The sequence below is a fragment of the Anoplophora glabripennis genome, unplaced genomic scaffold (assembly GCF_000390285.2).
Source record: "Anoplophora glabripennis isolate ALB-LARVAE unplaced genomic scaffold, Agla_2.0 scaffold4, whole genome shotgun sequence".
NCBI classification, from domain to species: domain Eukaryota; kingdom Metazoa; phylum Arthropoda; class Insecta; order Coleoptera; family Cerambycidae; genus Anoplophora; species Anoplophora glabripennis.
Window position 1 is genome coordinate 86,232 of NW_019416568.1, and position 21,342 is coordinate 107,573.

General features: G+C 34.2%; 3 protein-coding genes across 3 annotated transcripts; 1 reads left to right on the forward strand and 2 right to left on the reverse strand.

Moving 5' to 3' along the window:
• Positions 1-200: 200 nt before the first annotated feature.
• Positions 201-2,958, reverse strand: LOC108917428 (pathogenesis-related protein 5-like). The gene is made up of 3 exons (XM_023454964.1): positions 2,776-2,958; positions 932-1,156; positions 201-761 (listed from the first exon to the last, which is right to left on the reverse strand). Exons 1-3 carry the CDS (start codon positions 2,935-2,937, stop codon positions 423-425), a joined length of 726 nt encoding a protein of 241 aa, XP_023310732.1. The 5' UTR covers positions 2,938-2,958; the 3' UTR covers positions 201-422.
• Positions 2,959-4,389: 1,431 nt separating this feature from the next.
• On the reverse strand, positions 4,390-20,025 carry LOC108917431 (pathogenesis-related protein 5-like). The gene is made up of 6 exons (XM_023454956.1): positions 19,860-20,025; positions 19,581-19,805; positions 18,383-18,634; positions 7,894-8,076; positions 5,133-5,357; positions 4,390-4,950 (listed from the first exon to the last, which is right to left on the reverse strand). Exons 1-6 carry the CDS (start codon positions 20,013-20,015, stop codon positions 4,612-4,614), a joined length of 1,380 nt encoding a protein of 459 aa, XP_023310724.1. The 5' UTR covers positions 20,016-20,025; the 3' UTR covers positions 4,390-4,611.
• On the forward strand, positions 10,727-12,512 carry LOC108917429 (pathogenesis-related protein 5-like). The gene is made up of 4 exons (XM_018724011.1): positions 10,727-10,835; positions 10,942-11,117; positions 11,569-11,793; positions 11,931-12,512. The coding sequence occupies exons 2-4, from the start codon at positions 10,956-10,958 to the stop codon at positions 12,267-12,269; spliced, it is 726 nt and encodes a 241-aa protein (XP_018579527.1). The 5' UTR covers positions 10,727-10,835; positions 10,942-10,955; the 3' UTR covers positions 12,270-12,512.
• Positions 20,026-21,342: the final 1,317 nt, after the last annotated feature.

The window sequence follows — 21,342 nt, forward strand, 5'->3', positions numbered from 1 at the left end:
ACCACATTTCTAGCGTCATTTTTGAAATTCATCGGCAAAAGGTGTTGCAGCAAAAACCGTAATCGTTGTTAATTTAAACATTACATTTACTCGAAATTTTTGTGCAACTTCTACAGGTTGTTAAGAAGTATATCGGCTTCGTATATTATTTAGGTATAAATTGTTTAGGTAATTGCAAAAGGTATAATAAAATAACACGATGAACGTTTACTCTTTATTAACTAATATATTGCTCGTGTGTAAGGATTATACAGCTACTACTTTTATTAATCAAAGAAGAGTTAGTTGTTACTTTATTTTGAATTAAAAACTAGTAAAACAGTGTACACTGTTGAATTTGATAGGTTTAAATAATTACATACGTTAATACAATACAATTCAATTTACGGTTATAATTATTACATAAGAATGAACTGAAAATCTTACATACCAAAGGTGATAATGTATTTTTCGGCCTTACAAGTGAAGGTGCTCTTGTGGTCATCGTAAGCGTAGCTGTAGGCATCCGGACAAGCGTTCTTGAAGAAAGCGGGGTAGTCTACTGGCCATTCGGAGGATTTGCATGTGTCGGGAGTTCCATATGCGTTGCGACAACAGTACTGATCAGTGTTGAAGGCCAAACAAGCGGATTTGCAACCGACGACGGCGCTGTCGGTGTTCAGCTTCAGGGCATCGGGGCAGTCGTCATTAATGTAGTGAGCGCAGGTAGCTTTCTTGCAACTATATTGGCCACCGTCACCTTGTCCATTGACAGGCTCGAACTGGAAGTCAACATTGTTATAGAATAATAGAAAATATTACACCTGGTCGAACAATTTTCGAATCGAGAGGTGATTACGTCCCCTGGCCGGTATTTTAGTGTGTGCGTATTGGTCGAAGAAATGTTTAACCATTCTTGGGAAAAGAACTTCTATATGGCAATGTAACTTACAGATATTGGAATGTTGAACCCATCCACCAGGGAGATGTCGTAGAAATCGAGACCATCGGCTCCTTTCAGCGTAATTTCAGCCAAGGAAGCTGGTGGGGCACCGCCGTTACCTCCGCATTGAAGTCTGTCTCCACAGTCGCCGGTCAAGCAATGGTTGGTGCCGGCGTCGCACCAGGTCCTTGGCCAGAAACGACCAGCCCAGTCTTCCGGAGCTGTTACGACGCGCTAAAAGCATGATTTTTTTTTCTTGATTTCAGAAAGTCGTTTGTGGAACTAAGATTTTTTATTGATAGCTATTTTATGAGATGAAATAAAACAAAGTCACTTTAAAATAAACTCAAATATTTTTTTTAATAGTAATATTTGACGCACTGTTTCTTAAAAAGAGGAACATACATGAAAAATGGAATAGCATAAGAATATTAACTATTTTCTAAGTCATATGTACATCAAAACTTCCGACACAATGCTCGTACTTTATCGTAAATTATAATGAAAGAATTTTCTTATAATAATTTCTTAATAACCAACTAAAAAACAGTTTCTTAAGATGTTATTAAATAAAAAAAACAAATGTTGTTGAGTGCTAGTGTTATTCTTTTATCAATTATTACAACAGGTGTCACACACTATAGTTTATATCCAGAATGTTATGATTTAAAATAAATAACGTCAATCAGTGCTACTTAGAGATATCGACAATCAACAATCACTTCTAATATTTAAATAAAATTTCATAAAAAATATTTTAATATTAATTGTAATGTATGTACTAAAAATTTTATCTCTCCCACTTGAAATAAATATCTAAATCTAATTCGAAATTAACAAATAAAACAAATTATGGATTCCTTTTCGTTAAAACATTCTAATATTGAAGTAGAATTCCTTAAATTTGAGTAATACGCTTACGCGAAAATCTGAAGTACTTTCCGGGGATTTAAAGAATAATTTGGAATTTTAAATAATTGTTCTATCAAAAAAATAAAATTATAGCAGAATTTTGATGTAAATGAAATTCTCCCAAGTTTCTGATAGAAACAATACCAAATTGAACGATTTTCCGGACATTTCTGGTTTCACAATTCATCTTTTATGTATCTAATCTAGCAATAATTAGAGCGAGCATGAAATGAGTCAATAAACTGAAGCTAAACTGGAGTGTTTTGATATGAATGGTGACAAGATTGACGAATAAGAAAATATGATAAAAAATGTTTTAGTTAAATTGGATCTAGTTTTATCAAGCATATACCTCTCAGATAACAACACTTAACACTTTGCACTTTGCTTTGTTTTTTTTATTTTTCAATCAAGGTATACTAACAAATCACAAATTTACCGCGATATGTAGAATCAATGACATGGTAATGAAATGTTTATAGAACAATATTCTTGAAACAATTTAATAAACAGTATAAATTACTTTCATATTTGTTAGACTTTACTATAATAAAGGAGAAAGGGGTTGATTGAATTTTAACTGTATAAAATGAACCTAAAAAGATTTATAGAAATTTTGTAGTAGTAGTTTCTTATAAGCTTCATTTTATTACGAACGCACTTAAAGATCACCTTGTATATAAATATATTCTTTAAAATATGCTGAATATACATTCCTTTGGTAAGGTAGTAAGTAAAATAATCTAAAATAAAAAAGGATTTGTCCAAATAGAAATGCTAATAGAAAAAAAACTTACATATTGAAACCAAAACTTCTATTCTTGTTCCTACCTATTACAGCTATAATATTAATTGGACAAAACTAATACAAAATTTAGCCAATGCATTAATTCAAATTTTTCCTAATACAATTTTCATAAAAAAATCAACATTTCTCTTACCGATGCCGAAGGGGCCAGGACGAAGCCGCCTCCCTCCAAAGCATCTTTTCCACTATTCCCCTGGATACCGACCCAGACATCGCCGATTTCCAAGTTCTTAAATTCGAACTCGACAGCATAAACAGTCGCCAAGACGGTAGCCACAACCACAAGTTTAAACATTTTGACGGAATAAGTGTTACATTCACGCATAGACTTTATATAGTACCCCTCCTATACCTATATTGAGATAAAACATCTATAAACTCTGATAAAGACTATTTTTTAATTGATAACCATCACACCAGGTGTGCATAGGATGGAGATAGAAGATACACGATCTGTGCATACTCGCTGACAAGCTATGACGTCAAGTGGAGAGTAAACACGGATTTGTGGATCCATGTCTCTGCCATGCAGTTCTAAAAACCTAACTTTTCGTATCGGATCCGTTAGCCAAATGATGGGAAAATAGTATGTTACCAATTTGGGACAAAAGATTTTAATTTATAAAAAGCATAAGACGTACCAGAAACATTTCTATTGCGTAATGATAGTAATATTTCTACCCTACATTTTAACCGCAAGGATTAGCCCAGAAGTTCTAGACTTGTGCGAGAGAGGGGGCGACATATTATTATTTTGGTGAGCCGTATAGACTTTTTAAATACGTTGGCAAAAATCATAGAATAATGTTGGTATTACCGAATATGGAATTATTTTGATATTAAAATCAGTAAATACGTAACCATAATTCGTCGTCGTGGTAAATCCAGTACGTAAGTGCTTTGAATTCGTGGGATTATTTCGCGTTTAACAGAATCGATAAGAAGTAGTTTCTAAATAGTTTTTAATGCACTTGAATAATTCAGTCATTCTTGGAATATTTATATATGTATACCTAATTGTGTTAATATCTCGTTTCCCACTACATTGTTATAGATAATACTACAACGATTATAACGATTTTCTAAGTATCACATTTACTTAATTCATGTTCTGTAAATGATTTTCTGCATATAACATGGAGCTGAAATAAAATATGGAACAAATTTGACTCGGTATTAAATATTCTTCACTAGGTTTCAAAACTGTCTTGCCTTTTTGGAAATCAGGAGTATCCAACAAAACTGGGAACATAGGATGAATTTGACAATGTTCGAATTGTAAGAAAAAATGCTTTTATCTAACTCTATCTAATAACCACTCACAAAAAGTTTATAAAATGTATATATAAAGTATACATATATTGCCTTTAAATTTTAAAACATATATACTTCTCGGAAAAAAAAACAAAATATGGGTTTGGCATATCTCAAAACAGCTATCACTTTATGACATAGTAATTGAAGTCATTGCATTTACAAATATTAGAGAATTACAACAACAACAACCGAAATTAGTATCAGTTTTCAACATTTCTTCTGGTAACTTGCTGGACGACTATTCTTACCGATCTTCCTGATTGCAATATGGAACCACATTTCTAGCGTCATTTTTGAAATTCATCGGCAAAAGGTGTTACAGCAAAAACCGTAATCGTTGTTAATTTAAACATTACATTTACTCGGCTTCGTAAATTATTTAGGTATAAATTGTTTAGGTAATTGCAAAAGGTATAATAAAATAACACGATGAACGTTTACTCTTTATTAACTAATATATTGCTCGTGTGTAAGGATTATACAGCTACTACTTTTATTAATCAAAGAAGAGTTAGTTGTTACTTTATTTTGAATTAAAAACTAGTAAAACAGTGTACACTGTTGAATTTGATAGGTTTAAATAATTACATACGTTAATACAATACAATTCAAATTACGGTTATAATTATTACATAAGAATGAACTGAAAATCTTAGATACCGAAGGTGATGATGTATTTTTCGGCCTTACAAGTGAAGGTGCTCTTGTGGTCATCGTAAGCGTAGCTGTAGGCATCCGGACAAGCGTTCTTGAAGAAAGAGGGATAGTCTACCGGCCATTCGGAGGATTTGCAGGTGTCGGGAGTTCCATATGCGTTGCGACAACAGTACTGATCGGTGTTGAAGGCCAAACAAGCGGATTTGCAGCCGACGACGCCGCTGTCGGTGTTCAGCTTCAGAGCATCGGGACAGTCGTCATTGAGATGGCGAGCGCAGCTAGCTTTCTTGCAACTGTATTGGCCACCGTCACCTTGTCCATTGACAGGCTCGAACTGGAAGTCAACATTGTTATAGAATAATAGAAAATATTACGCCTGGTCGAACAATTTTCGAATCGAGAGGAGATTAAGCCCCCTGGCCGGTATTTTAGTGTGTTTATCAGTCGAAGAAATTGTTTAACCATTCTGACGAAAAGAATCCGTTAATATAACTTCTATATGTCAATGTAACTTACAGATATTGCAAGGTTGAAACCATCTACCAGGGAGATGTCGTAGAAATCGAGACCATCGGCTCCTTTCAGCGTAATTTCAGCCAAGGAAGCTGGTGGGGCACCGCCGTTACCTCCGCATTGAAGTCTGTCTCCACAGTCGCCGGTCAAGCAATGGTTGCTGCCGGCGTCGCACCAGGTCCTTGGCCAAAAACGGCCAGCCCAGTCTTCAGGAGCTGATACGACGCGCTAAAAGCATGATTTTTTAACTAAATATGGCTTGATTTCAAAGAGTTGTTTGTGAGATTAAAACTTTTTGTTGATAGCTATTTTATGAGATTAAATAAAATAAAGTCACTTTAAAATAAAGTCAAATATTTATTTTTGGTAGTAATATTTGACACATTATTTTCATCAGTCATATGGACATCAAAACTTTCTGATTATTATCCAATACAATGCTTTACCGTAAATTACAATGAAAAGTATTTTTTTTATAATAATTTCTTAATAACTAACTAAAAAACAGTTTCTTAAGATGTTATTAAATAAAAAAAACAAATGTTGTTGAGTGCTAGTGTTATTCTTTTATCAATTATTACAACAGGAGTCACACACTATTGTTTATATCCAAAATGTTATGATTTAAAATAAATAACGTCAATCAGTGCTACTTAGAGATTTCGACAATCAACAATCACTTCTAATATTTAAATAAAATTTCATATAAAATATTTTAATATTAATTGTAATGTATGGACTAAAAATTTTAACTCTCCCACTTGAAATAAATATCTAAATCTAATTCGAAATTAACAAATAAAACAAATTATGGATTCCTTTTCGTTAAAACATTCTAATATTGAAGTAGAATTCCTTAAATTTGAGTAATACGCTTACGCGAAAATCTGAAGTACTTTCCGGGGATTTAAAGAATAATTTGGAATTTTAAATAATTGTTCTATCAAAAAAATAAAATTATAGCAGAATTTTGATGTAAATGAAATTCTCCCAAGTTTCTGATAGAAACAATACCAAATTGAAGATTTTCCGGACATTTCTGGTTTCATAATTTATCTTTTATGTTTCTAATCTAACAAAAATTAGAGCGAGCATGAAATGAGTCAATAAACTGAAGCTAAACTTTGAAGTGTTTTAATATGCATGGTGACAAGATTGACGAATAAGAAAATATGATAAAAAATGTTTTAGCTAAATTGGATCTATTTTATCAAGCATATACCTCTCAGATAACAACACTTAGCACTTTGCAAATTGAGGTCATCTTCGTTATTTTAAATAGAACACTCTGTATATTATTGCATGTCAGCAATTGAATAAATGTTAACGTTTTACATTCTTTATCAATAAACAATACTGAAATAAACATTCGCTGTATGTGTTAAATTGACAATAAACTGGCGACAGATTAGGTGTTTGTTTTCAAAAACAGTAAATACCTTAAAAACCAGAAGAGATATGTATAGGGAACCATTATACCATTCGAAAGAGAACAAAATTGTTCATCAGGTTGCGCAAAAATATACAGGGTGTTCCATTTAAAAAAAAATAAGTTAAGATGGTTTAAAGTCGACTAAATTCGGCATTAAATTTCTACCACCCTGTACGAAATTAAGTCATTTTGAAGTTATGGCAGAGAAACTTAGAGTTTTAGTTATGTCCCCTATAAATTTTATAGCTCTAATTTTATTATTGTAAAATACACGTCTTTTTGAATTAGGCAGTACTTTTTTAATTTTTTTTTTATACAAATTAAATATATAAAAACGGTTAACTTAAAGAATAGGAAACCTTTAGTCCACCTAAAAATTAACGTAGAATCCAAAACTGCAATAATATACAGCCATTATTTTAGTTGAGAAAGGCATGCCCAAATTTTCAAAATTAAAATCCAAGTAGTTTCTGAAATATATCTAATGTCTCGTCACCGTGGCACATCCTGTATAAACATTGTTAATATTAGTAAAAATGTATGGTCCTATGTTTCATAATTTCAGGGCATGTCTAGGGAGCTATTTTTTTATCTTAAAAAACAAATTAGTTATTTATCCTTTGTTTCCTATTGAAAGAAATCTACGATTAAACATGACTGACTTTTAACAACAGTCCTTGAATCTTATAATAATCATTTAATGATTCACCGGAAAACACTATTAATAATAAAAATAAAAGTGTTTGTCCTCTGTTCCACTGCTAGACGTTGTTTGAATAAAAAACCACCAGATTAAATAGACCTTATTTCTCAAACAAGGTATACTAACAAACCACAAATCTACCACGATATGTAGAATCAATGACATGGTAATGAAATGTTTGTAGGACAATATTCTTGAAACAATTTAATAAACAGTTTAAATTACTTTCATATTTGTTAGACTTTACTATAAAAAAGGAGAAAGGGGTTGATTGAATTTTAACTGTATAAAATGAACCTGAAAAGATTTAAAGAAATTTTGTAGTAGTAGTTCCTAAAAAGCTTCATTTTATTATGAACACACTTAAAGACCACCTTGTGTATAAATATATTCTTTAAAATATGTTGAATATACATTCCTTAGGTAAGGTAGCAAGTAAAATAATCTAAAATAAAAAAGGATCTGTCTAAATTGGAAAGGCTAATGCAAAAAAAACTTACATATTGAAACCAATAAATTCTTGTTCCTACCTACAGCTATAATATTAAACCAATACAAAATTTAGCCAATGCATTAATTAAAATTTTTCCTAATACAGTTTTCATAAAAAAAATCGACATTTCTCTTACCGATGCATAAGGGGCTAGGACGAAGCCGCCTCCTTCCAAAGCTTCTTTACCACTATTTCCCTGAATACCGACCCAGACGTCGCCGATTTCCAAGTTCTTAAATTCGAACTCGACAGCATAAACAGTCGCCAAGACAGCAGCCACTACCACAAGTTTGAACATTTTGATGGAATATGGATTACATTAGCGCATAGACTTTATATAGTACCCATCCTATTCATTCAATGAGATAAAACATGGAGATAGCTAGATAATGACAATTTTTTTAATTGATAGCCATCACGTCTGGTGTGCATGTTCCGTTTTCCAAATGATGAAAAAAATTTGTGACAAAAAACTGCATTCATCAGAAAAACAGATGTTAAAAAGGAACTGTGGATCGTTCCCTGGTCGTTCACTCATTATTTCGCAAAATAGCAAACGGCGGTCATAATCATCCTCATGAAGTTCCTAGACTAAATGTATTTTGTATGGATGGAATTTATTCTTCTTTAAAATGGTTTGTATGCTAGTTCGGTTGATCCCAGACACAGATGCCAGCTTCCTCGTACTTAATGTAGGATCAAGATGAACTTGTCCCAAAACTAGCTTCATTAACTATAGGTTTTTCAATTTCTCGTTTTTTATTGGCTACGTTCCGTCTCTTGAATTTGTTTTACTAACTCTAGAACATACTTCCTCATGACATGTCGATCTTGATGTTGTTATTAAATAGATGAGCTGTTCTATTCGCACATTTAGTGTTCATAAAGTAAAACGAAATGATATTTACCCTTTCCGCAATGGAATAAATTAAACCATAGTGTTTAATTTTCAAAAATAATACTAGAAAATAATTTGAAATCCACTAATTTCGCGTTCATTCTATGTGTATAGCATTAATTTTTTACAATTCACGAAAGGGATAACAACTCGCCAAAAGCCAATGTAACGCAAAAAATACTAAATTTATACCATTGGCGTACTTAACTCGAATGACTGACATTTTTACCGTTACTAATTAATTGTTCGTACATAAGTTTCAACTATAAAATCAAAATTCTAATAAGTATTTTGCGGAATTATAAAATTTAAAGTCTGTTGTAAAGAGAATTGTAAGAGCTTTCAAAAGAAATATTACTCAACCCCCAATGCCATTTAAAGATTTTGGGGTGATGCTTACCCTTGCTTGGAGGTGAAAGTGGCGGAGTCGAAAATACCAGCAAAGAATGTCCCCTTTTAATCTAAAATCGCCGGGTCTGAGCGTTTTTCTACATACAATCTTGACGCAGTTCCTGAAAATGGCTCTGTTTCGTTTTCATTTGGCCACCCTGTATATATTATATTGAGGATTCCATATAACTGAAGCAAAATTAATTAATATATTATCATAATTCGTCATCATGGTAAATCCATGTCCGCTATTTGGCGTTTAACAGAATCGATAAGAAGTAGTTTCTAAATAGTTTTTAATGCAGTTGAATAATTCAGTCATTCTTGGAATATTTATATATGTATACCTAATTGTGTTAATATCTCGTTTCCCACTACGTTGTTATAGATAATACTACAACGACTATAACGATTTTCTAAGTATCACATTTACTTAATTCATGTTCTGTAAATGATTTTCTGCATATAACATGGAGCTGAAATAAAATATGGAACAAATTTGACTCGGTATTAAATATTCTTCACTAGGCTTCAAAACTGTCTTGCCTTTTTGGAAATCAGGAGTATCCAACAAAACTGGGAACATAGGATGAATTTGACAATGTTCGAATTGTAAGAAAAAATGCTTTTATCTAACTGGTTAAACTCTTAAAAAAAGTTATAGTTGACACACCTCACATGTCAATAATATTATGCATAAAATTATATATTTCTGACAATTTCATAATATGCATAAACCCCATCAATTATACACTTACAGCAGATAAAAAAAATAACGACAATGTTATTTTTACGTGTTGTTTATCGGAATAACCACTCATAAAAAAATTATAAAATGTATATACTTATATATGTATAAAGTATACATATATTATCTTTAATTTAAAACACATACTCGGAAAAAAAAACAAAATATGGGTTTGGCATATCTCAAAACAGCTATCACTTTATGACATAGTAATTGAAGTTATTGCATTTACAAAAATGGGAGAATTAAGCCACACCTAAGCAAGTATACTCACATTTTTTACTGTAGATGACTTAATTGACACCAACAACAACCGAAATTAGTATCAGGGATGGCCCAGGGGTTCTGATAGCGGGTCCGCCCTCACAGAGATTAGCACAAGAACAACAAGGGCAGATCAAAGATTCCTAGCTAAGACTATGATGCAACTCAAGTCTGTAGATGATAACTCATTTTTGCAAATGCAATAACTTCGATTACCGTCTCGAAAAGTGACATCTGCACAAACATATCAAATTTCTATTGAATAGAAAACACATTTTAAGATTACTTGGAGAAAACCACATTTTTTACCCCAAGTTTTACGTCTTCAAAGCAGCTTTGAATAGAGGTAAGATCTATTTTGTCCCCATGTATGATGAGAATTTGCTCACGAAAATTTGTTTCCACAAAGAATAAGGCCGTAACGACATTATCTTGCGTTTTTTATTTCGAAAAGTTATATCCATGGCCTTCAATAGTGTGACACATCTAATTTATAACTTGGACTTGATTAGATAACTACCAATTAAATTTAATCAAAAGGGAGGTATTAAAGTTAAATGCTAGAAGTGTATTACACTATTAATATAATTTATGAAAAAATGCTCGCTTCCCTTACTCTCACACAGTGTTTCATGTCGGTATTCGGTTCTAAGAATGTTCGCCGTATCACCACCTTATTACAATATGGAAATACACAGACATTACACTTGTTTTTCACTATATAAACACCATCAGCTGGATTAAAATAACAGTTGTGTTGTAGCGACCAACGCGAAAGGTAATCTTTCATTGTCTTTAAACGCAGTAAAGCAAAGTCGAGTATAATTAACACTTTTATACATATTTTATAGTATGATTGACTATAATGTTCTAATCTGTTATAGGTAAATTTATCAGGATGCTGAAAGTAGTTTTGGTGGTAGGTTTCGTAGCCGCTTGCCAAGCGGCTCAGTTTGAAATTGTCAATCGAGAAGGAGGGCCAGTCTGGGTGGGTATTCAAAGCAATGATGGAAAGCCACCGCTAGAAAGGGGAGGATTCGTCCTGGAAAAAGGACAATCGGTAAGATCCTACTGATAATTTTAAAGAATAATTCTGTATACATCTTCAACTTTATGGTTGAAGTGTATGGGAGAGGCATTTGTACAATGATGCCACCAGGACCATAGAATGTATTTTAGATTATTTTTTGAAAAATAAAATTTGCATTGCACACTAAAATTCAGGGATGTTGCTCCTTAAGAGATTCGAGATACGAAATGTTGAGGTTTTAAAAAAATATTACTTTTATTCAAATACCTCTGAAGATGCTCGATATACATACATTTTAACGTATTTGTACATCTGTTCGGTGAATTTTGCCTTTCTTTATCAGTCTCAGTAAAAAATCTAGTGGTATTTCCCAAAAAAGTATCTTACTTAAAAAAACATGTGCCTTAAATACGCAACAACACTTTGTATCCATAATTTGCAACTTGTTTATAATATTGAATAACGCAACACTATTTTTCAGCGCACCGTCAATTCCCCGGACGACTGGGCTGGTCGTTTCTGGGCGAGGACCTGGTGCGACCCCAACAGCAAACACTGCTTGACCGGCGACTGTGGAAACAAGATAGAATGTGGAGGCAATGGAGGAGCACCACCAGCCACATTGGCAGAAATTAAACTTAAAGGACATGGTGGTCTCGACTACTACGACATCTCCCTTGTCGACGGCTTCAACATTCCAGCAAGTGTAAGTAAACACATGAATTACCAATTCTCGTTTAATTCTCGGAGCGAGTTGCGCCACCGCCAGATGTCGCCAGTTATACCTCACTGACAATAGTTGCGCAGTAATTTAAATAGTTTATTTGACATTTATCGTTTCAGATCGAGCCTGTTGGAGGCGCTGGGGACGGCGGCCAGTACAGCTGCAAGAGATCAGCCTGCGCTCGCCACCTTAACGACGCCTGTCCAGGTCCTCTGAAGCTGAACACACCAAACGGAGTCATAGGATGCAAATCTGCCTGTCTGGCGTTCAACACCGACCAATATTGCTGCCGCGGCGCTCATAACAGACCGGAAACCTGTAGGGCTTCGGATTGGCCAACAAATTATCCAGCCTATTTTAAGAATGCTTGTCCGGATGCGTACAGCTACGCTTACGATGATCACAAGAGCACCTTCACCTGCAAAGCCAACAAGTACAGGGTCACCTTTGGCATCTAAGTTTGTTAACGTAGGTACGTCTGTTCTGGTAACAAATTAGCAGAAATGTTGGTCCCACTTCTTGAGATTTGAATTGCAAGATAACATCTAAGTTGGTGCCATATTTCTGACGTGTCGGAACCTGTTCGAGACGTATGTTATACAAATAATAATAAAGTAAGGTGTTATAGTTTTATAAGCGATTTTTGTACCTTCAACAGCTTCCGTTTTCAGAAATAAATTTTTATATCATTTATCAAATAGGAAACTCGTTTAATTATCCCCATCATTCTTTAGTGATACCAAAAATAACGAATTCCTATAATGATTGTAACAAATCCTTAATTATATCGAAAATAACGTTTAGTGAAATACCTCAGAAATAACATCGATGTCATAATATCACACGTTTTAAAAATAGTAACATTTTTTCTTAAAGCGAAACATTTTCTAGATTCATCATATATTTTCTAGAGAATGAAAAAATCTTCTAAATAGAATATAATGTACATGTACATGTCAGATGATTCTGCTGGGTGTAGGTCAATGTTGGACGGGGCTTTAGTCCGCAGAGTAGTTTCCCACAATATCATAAGTTAAGATATCATTTCTTACAATTGAAATCCTCATGGTGGAAGACGCTCCAAGAAAACTTTTCGTACCCTGTATGGTGCTACTGATTATTGCATTACCGATACCTTTTAATTCAGGAACACATTATACATAAAATATAGTAAATACAAGGAATACTTCCCAATGGCTGATTATATTCCAGTTAATCCTCATCGTAAAGGTATTTCCAATACACACAGTGGTTTTTTTTATTATGATTATCATATTTTATATTGACTGCAGATAATACGTGTTATTACCTTTGCATGTAGACTAATAATGTAACTTTGTATCTGGATTTTCCTGTTGGATGGTATTACATAAAATAAGGAATACATAAATAAACAATAGTTATTTATTGTATAAGTGTTTTAAGCAGCATGTTTCTCTATCGCACGGATTTCTATGACTTTCTTTATCGCTCTCACGTGACAGCCGATGAACCATGGGGACTTTCCGACCCTGTATAGTGAACGTTGAATTATTTTAGGTTGCACTAATAATGGGGATTTCTCGTGCCCGTCGATGGTGCGAATTGACAAATTTGAAAATTAGTGACGTACAGAACGTTGGCAGTTACCTACTTGTTTCAATACCTGACACCAAGACGGGCATTTCAAGAAAATTTACAATTATAGAAGAATGATTTTGCCTGAATGCTGTTGAAACATGCGGAAAATATATTTCTCTACGCCCAATTCGCCTAACACAAGACAATTTCTTTTTAATACACATCAATCAAAAATGTACTTCTCAACCTGTTGGTATCAACACATTGGCGAAGGTACCCTCAATAGTTGCTTCATTCCTGAATATCGCATATCCAGAAGCATGTACTGGCCATTGTATGAGGCGCACTTCAACAACTTTATTGGCCAATACAGGTGCTGATATTACGACCATCAAACGGCATGGTGGATGGAAAAGCTCTTCTGTAGCAGAAAGTTATGTTAAGGAGTCTATATCTAACAAACGTCATATTGCAAGGAAAATACAAGGAACTTGGCTGTTCCTTACATGAAGAGACATTCGTAACTTGTACAAATTCTTCACAAACTTCGGCAGATGTTATGCGTTCCGAAAATATAGGTTTATTATTTTTTCATTATTCTACTAGTGAAATAAAGTTACTTTATTCCACTAGTGGATAAAGTATCGCAGTTCATATGTATGGATAAAAGTCCGATTATAAGGTGATTGTGGATAAACAAATAAATATATGTTATTTATATACAAATATATTGACTCAAAAACTAACATGAACTTGTATCCTCTTTCTGACCTGTGATATGATACATACAATTCCCAAAATTATTATTTCAGTACAGTCTTAAGTTATCAAAAAATAAACAAATCTTAGCAGAGTTAATATTTGTATTAGTATAAAATGTCTTCTTAAGATTTCATTATTTGTTCATGTTTTGATAATTTATGGAAGTTTTTGGATATAAAATTATTTAAGGGCATCAACATCTTTGAAAAAAATAACATTGATACTGAGTATATTAATCAGAAGCGTCACTATACAGTACAATGGCGTGAAAACATTAACAGAAGTATTAAAAAAGTAAACTAACTGATGATGGTGGCTAAAATACGAAACGTTGCAATAAAAATCTGAAACATAACTGACTAGAGGATCAAAAATGGCGTTAATAGAGTGTTTCTATTTTCCTATAGCTCTGCAAATAAACTAGGAAAGCAATAAGATCCAAAATTTTCAAATTAAATAGTTACTTTAGAAGGCCTTCAAAATATACTGGGTGTAACGTAAAGGTTGGGAATAAATTAAATGGTGGATTTTTTGGTTTAAAAAATAAATTTTTCTCATATGAAGTTATGCTCTACGGGTTTTATTTTCCAAGCTACAGGGCACTAAAAAGCTTCAAAAAATTTAGTTTTTCTCCAATAACTTTCGAACATTATAAGATAATGGAACGAAATTTTAGCAATAGCTTAATTTCATAATACCCTAGTAATAGGAAAAAGACTGACTTTGTAAGTTACTCAGTGGCGTGCATACGGATTGTACCGTAATGTTTTTCGAACAAAATTGTGGTATGCTACTGGTAAAAACATTTTTTTAATATTTTTTTATGATCAACTTTTTATTTTAAACAAAATTACCCTTTTGCGTCTTATTTTCAGCTCTTATAATTTTTCCGTAAATAAAACTTGTAAATACCATTTTCCCCACTTCTAACATCGGAAAATAAAAATAACAAAAACATTATGCAGTATGCTGTGACGCAGCACCGAACATGGTCAAATGGGCATTGAAAAAAATACTTTTGCATTGAAAATGATATTAAAAAGCTAAATTTTTTGAAATTCTTTAACACCCTGTAGCTTTGAAAAGATGACCCGTACAGCATAACTTTATATGACAAATATTTATTTTTTTAAGTAAAAAATCCAATGGTTAATTTATTCCCAACCTTTACGTTACACCCTGTATACCTATGTAATATATGTCGACTGTTGCGTAATGTTAAAAACTATAGAAGATATTGACTTGATATATGGGCATTTGTAAGTGGCGACTCTTATAGGTTATGGAAATTGATATCGTTGCAAACATGATTGCACTTTTACATGTACTTCTAGCAAGAATTGATAGTTAAAGGCTTTTACGAAGTAATTAGTACAATTAATAATCCATAATCAGCTGTCCCTGTTTACATAATGCTGGCAATATTTTACACACAATCAACTACTCACTTTTACAATAACTCAATTTATAAAGCAAGCATTTGTTTGCCTTGGCCTTGGCACATATAAAATATAGGGACGTTGAATAAGTTCTCCCTGTTCTCCAACAGATGGCGTTACCAAAACTGCACGCATACAGCTTAAGATAGAGAAGTATTAATTTATTCAGAAGAAATCTGCAGTTGAAGTCGTTTGCGACCGATACACGACACCCCCGGGGGTATACACAGACGAGCCGGCGAAGAAAGAAGAGCGCCAGAAGAAAGGGCCCTAGCCGGCGGGGCCCAGCCAGGACAGGAGGAGGCCCCACGAACCGATCCAATCCGGCCGCGTTGGCGGTCCGGAATGACGGGGAAAGGGCCTACCTCTACGAGGCGTCCGGGCCTACAGCGATGAAGTGGGTAAAGAGCGATAATCCCGCTCGACCCCGCTCCATCCGAGGTCATTTTTCCTGCCAAGGATATTGGCGCGCGCTTTAGTTCACCTTATCCCACTCTCCCCTCCCGCGCTAGCCTAAGGGCCACCTTAGCAAAGCGCTTCCTAAGCTGCATAGCTGCACGACCTCACCCAAAACCACCACCCCGGTCGCAAACGACAGTCGTCGTTTGCGACCGATACACGACACCCCCGGGGGTATACACAGACGAGCCGGCGAAGAAAGAAGAGCGCCAGAAGAAAGGGCCCTAGCCGGCGGGGCCCAGCCAGGACAGGAGGAGGCCCCACGAACCGATCCAATCCGGCCGCGTTGGCGGTCCGGAATGACGGGGAAAGGGCCCACCTCTACGAGGCGTCCGGGCCTACAGCGATGAAGTAGGTAAAGAGCGATAATCCCACTCGACCCCGCTCCATCCGAGGTCATTTTTCCTGCCAAGGATATTGGCTGCAGTTGAAGTGCACAGGAGTCTTGGTAAGACTTACGGCGACTATGTTCTGTCGCAAACAATATGCAGAGATTGGTTTAGAAGCTTCAAAAATAATTATTTTGATGTTGAAGACAAAGAACGCAGCGGTGCACCGAAACAGTTTGAATGTGAAGGATTGGAGGTATCACTTCGTGAAGACTCATGTCAGACGCTAGCTATGACCTTACAGGATCATTACGAGTTGATCAGGACTCAATAAAGCATTAATTTTCACGAACAGCGAGAACTTCAATATCCCATTACATATGAATTGTGCAAAAGCAAATGGATTATACTTCAAGAGCCTTTGATGAAAACCAAGTGATTTGGAACAAATCAGACCAAAAAGGTGTTTATTTTATTACTAAAATCTTCTACTACTTTATATTTTTGACAGTAGCGAATAGATTGAAAAAAAAAACAAAGAAAGCTTAATTCTATTAGAGACATATAACTATACGTATATGGTAAATTTACTTATTACCATTGTTTTGGTTGTCCGTAAATAATTCTTTAACTTTACTTTTAAATGAACTATTACCTCGAAACAGGTTCAATGCTTTACAATAGTAAAGGTTCCGAATCTAAATAAGGAAACGATACTTAAACAAAATGAAAATAAGTTATATACAAGTCCAGTCGGTAGAAGTCCATTTTACAGATCTCTATCGAGTACATCACTACCAAGTTTTAATTTAGATTTAAGATATGGTGGATCGTTCTTATTTATGACTTTACGTATTGAACTTATATAATGAATTACTTACTTCCATTTTGAACCACTCATTTTAAAACAAAATAAGGAGTGATATGATCTCTCTTCTTGACTTCTGTTCATATATCGTACACGAATTTTGTATAACTTGTATTTTACAGTCAGATATTGCCCAAAAATAGTATCACAGTAATCGAACAAAGATAAAATCAACGAGACTGTTGATTTCAGTTTTAGTTTAGCATTAGTTGTCAGTGTTTTCTAAAATGTAAAAATAAAAACATTTTTTCATATAAACATGGTTCGGGAAACTCTTCCTAAGGGAGCTACGACCCCCTCAATGGGGCCTCAAAAAATTTTTTTTTAACTATTTCCAAAACGGGTTGAAGGAAAATTATTAATGTTGACACTATGAACACTCATTAATACTAGAAATAGTTTATCGTAAAATTTTTGAAAAATTTTAGTCAGGGGCGTCTCATTTGGGGGGGTCGTCGGCTAAAATTTGTCCCTATTTTTTTGCTTATCGAAATTTTCAAACTCAGACGCCAACATATGATAGAACATCATTTCCGCTATAAAAAGGTACTCTTTATTTCTTTCGATAATATGCTCCATTTCCGAGAAAAACGGATCCAAGCATTTCTTTACATTACCTTAATAAATTAAAAAAAAAATCTTGTATAGCTAAAATGGGTACATGTACCATTATTAATTTTGAAGTTGAAGTTCCAAGTCCATAGCAGGAGCTTCATGTAGATTTAAAGTTAAAGCATTCTATTTAGACCAGTCGAACAATATTACTAAATTTAAACGAATCTTATTAAAATAGAAATATTGTTTTCCGGGTTAAAGGATGCATCCATTTGATTATAATCTGCATAACAATGCATTTTTAATGCAATACGCAAATGAACGTCTGTAGTGTATAATACAAATAACAGGGGGGCTAAGATAGATCCTTGAGGTACACCATTTTTAATTATTACTTCATTTGAAACCACACGGTCATCTTGAGTTATGGATTTCAATCAACTGCAATAGTTACCAATCTTTCAAATGATATTTGAGGTGAATTAAAAAACCCATATGTTTGATTAACCTTTATTTAACCTCCATTAGAGTGGTTTACAATTGCATGTACTTTGAATATCTTTCACATGCATACGATTTAGATAAACTTGGGACATTTATCCAAAACTGATCTTATATTTACTAGCCTTACAGGTGAAGGTGCTCGACGGGTCGTCGGAATCAAAGCTATAGGCGTCTGGGCAGGCTTTCTTATAGAAATCGGCATGGCTTTTATCGTTTTTGCAAGCAACAACTCCATGCTCACTAGTCACCTTCAGTTCATTTGGACAAATCTGATTAATGTCCGTGGTGCAGGCGGTCCTCTTGCAGCTGTGAGCACTACCGTCAGCTTGCCCTCCCACCGGTTCCATCTGAAGACAAAGAACATATGTTCAATAAAAAAATTAAGTTAAGGAGACTCACATTGCAACAGCAGTGTTAAAACGTATCTATAACCTGTGTTTTAGAACGAAAAGATCCTATGAACATAATTTGCAGCTACTGAATCAATTCTGGGAAGAAAAATGTATGTTTCCAACTGTCATAATGTGGCGAGAGGTGAAAATTCAATGGTTTCTGGAAGTTGCTCCAGTGGAATTTGATGATCCGAATTCATTCTTTTTATGTAGACAATCTAATAGGTGACATTGAGTTGAGCAGTTGAGCTATGACTTGTATGTTTCCTCATGTGACTTTTCTTTCCAAACAACTTGGTCTTTCTTTGTTTTCGTTCTTCAATGTTCTCATTTCAAAACACTAATCGCTGTTTTACATTAACTAAAAAATCCCTTAATTAATTTCTTGATTCTTCACCTTGTCCTTTATTTCTTCTCCAATGTCTTCTACCTTCTTTTCAGTTTCTTACCGTACCTACACTTCATACGTTCCATTTTCCTACACTATTTAGTCATGCCTCTTCTAATTTTTTAAGTTGTTGATCTAATTTTTCTTCCATGAGTTTGTCTGGTTCTAATTCTTCTTCTATCTTTTCGTCTCGTTGTTCTAATTGTCTATCCATTTTCTTGTCATGTTATTCTAATTTTTCTTGTATCCTTGTCTTTCTTCCATCTATTTGTCACTATTCTCTGATGCTGTTTGACTGCCTATCTGGACTTTCCGGCTTCATATTTTTTGTTTCATTGTCTTGTGATCAAACCTGACTTCACTTTTGACTGAATAAACTAAATTTTACCTTCTCCATTAAAACTTAATGAACTTTCAACTACGTTATAATATTCTTTCTTATTTAACAGCATTAAACCTTTATTTTACTATTATTCAAGTAAAGCCAGATCACCACTCAAGTAATTTACTTACAGATGCCATAATATTAAATCCATCAACCAAGGAGATGTCGTAGGTGTCGAGACCACCATATCCTTTGAGCTTAATTTCAGCCAGAGTAGCTGGTGGGACACCACCGCTACCGGCACATTCCAGTTTGTTTCCGCAATCACCGGTGAGGCAGTGGTTGTTGTTGGGGTCGCACCAGGTCCTAGCCCAGAAACGACCGTCCCAGTCGTCAGGTGACTGAACAGTGCGCTGGAAATAAATATATGTACGATTAAAAGACTTTTGCCTTCGATGAAATCTTACCGTCTGGCCAGTGTTTAAGGCGAAACCTCCGTTGTCTAGAGCTGGCTTGCCAGTATTCCCTTGGATACCTATCCAAACGGGTCCTCCTGCGTGATTAGTAATTTCAAATTGCGCTGCTTGGCAAACAGTTGCAAGGGCTGCTATTAATATCATCATATTGGAAAGTCTGTAGAGAAAGTTTGCTCAGATATGTTACAAATATAAATTCATTCAAAATTAGTTATAAAAAAACTGGTAAAGACTCAAGTAAAACCATTGTTTTAAATCGATGTTTTACATTAATATTTAAAATTAAACTTAATATAATATTGTATGTACAACTAATAGTGACTCTAGCTATAGACAAGCCTTTGATATTCCAAAATGAAGAGATACTTTTGGGTAAGACTCTGGTATTCTAGTATTACAAAATGTTCTGTCCAGGAAGCCAAAAGAGGTTTTTAAAAACATTATTTCATAAAAAAAATATACTGGAAAAAGGCAAACTTTAATTTTGGCGAACAGAGCAAAACAAACGTTAAAAAAATAAAGGATAAATATCATTTTCATTTATAACGGATTACCTGTTGTGCAACACACTGACACTACTATGAATCGATTTCAGTTACAGGTATATATAGGAATACGTTGGGAATATATCACTTTTATCACCCAACTGTGCAATGTTTCACTGTCATTTACACATATATCGCATAATGAGACCTAATCGTTTTAATCACCACCATTTTAAACATATATTTTTATAGTATGTCTAAATAAAGTCATAAAAATAATTTGCTAATATGTATAGGATATAATTTTAATCTTCGAGTAGGCCAAAACTGAGGTCCAACGATTTCAATATGCTTCTTACATTACAAAGAGCACTGACGTCTACAGAGGTGCATCTTCAATAATGTACCTCTCGAAGAAAATGAGTATGAATCGCCATTTAATTTATGTGGTAGAAATTTTGGAAGTGGTTTCCAAGAATCTCAATCCATATATTCAAATAAAGCTGTTGTTGATGATCTTCGGCAAAGGCATGTGGATTTTCTTCTGCGATTGTTACGATAATTATTAAATCTTTTGAAACAATTGCTTTCGTCTGTAAGCAAGATCCATACCAGAAACGTTTTCCAATTTTTTTCTAGAATCCAAAGAGAAAACGTAAGACTGATACATAGCCCACATGATTCCAGACAACTTTTATTAAAACTATTTTTTATAAAATTTACAGTTACAGAGGAATCCACCTTCAATATTCTCAAAAAGCTTGTCAATAAACTTTTCGGAATATTGACTAATTTAAATTGTCAGATAAATAATGTCGGACATTACAGTAAGATAACATGGGAACGATCCTACCGATTGTCCACTGTTTAAAGCAAAGCCTTCTTTCTCTAAAGCCGGCTGCCCTTTATTCCCTTGGATACCAATCCAAACAGTTGCGCCATCGTGGTTAGAAACTTCAAATTCCGCCGCTTGACAGATGGCGATAAGT

Excerpts from the sequence above, each read along its gene's own strand:
- LOC108917428 (XM_023454964.1), bottom strand. The coding sequence starts at position 2,937 with ATGTTTAAACTTGTGGTTGTGGCTACCGTCTTGGCGACTGTTTATGCT. Across the intron at positions 1,157-2,775 it reads TCCTGGCCCCTTCGGCATCG|CGCGTCGTAACAGCTCCGGA; the intron begins GTAAGAGAAATG and ends TCATGCTTTTAG. Across the intron at positions 762-931 it reads GGTTCAACATTCCAATATCT|TTCGAGCCTGTCAATGGACA; the intron begins GTAAGTTACATT and ends GTTGACTTCCAG.
- LOC108917429 (XM_018724011.1), top strand. The coding sequence starts at position 10,956 with ATGCTGAAAGTAGTTTTGGTGGTAGGTTTCGTAGCCGCTTGCCAAGCG. Across the intron at positions 11,118-11,568 it reads TCCTGGAAAAAGGACAATCG|CGCACCGTCAATTCCCCGGA; the intron begins GTAAGATCCTAC and ends ACTATTTTTCAG. Across the intron at positions 11,794-11,930 it reads GCTTCAACATTCCAGCAAGT|ATCGAGCCTGTTGGAGGCGC; the intron begins GTAAGTAAACAC and ends TTATCGTTTCAG.
- LOC108917431 (XM_023454956.1), bottom strand. The coding sequence starts at position 20,015 with ATGATGATATTAATAGCAGCCCTTGCAACTGTTTGCCAAGCAGCGCAA. Across the intron at positions 8,077-18,382 it reads AATATAAGATCAGTTTTGGA|TGTAATCCATATTCCATCAA; the intron begins TAAATGTCCCAA and ends TCTATGCGCTAA. Across the intron at positions 5,358-7,893 it reads TCCTAGCCCCTTATGCATCG|CGCGTCGTATCAGCTCCTGA; the intron begins GTAAGAGAAATG and ends TCATGCTTTTAG.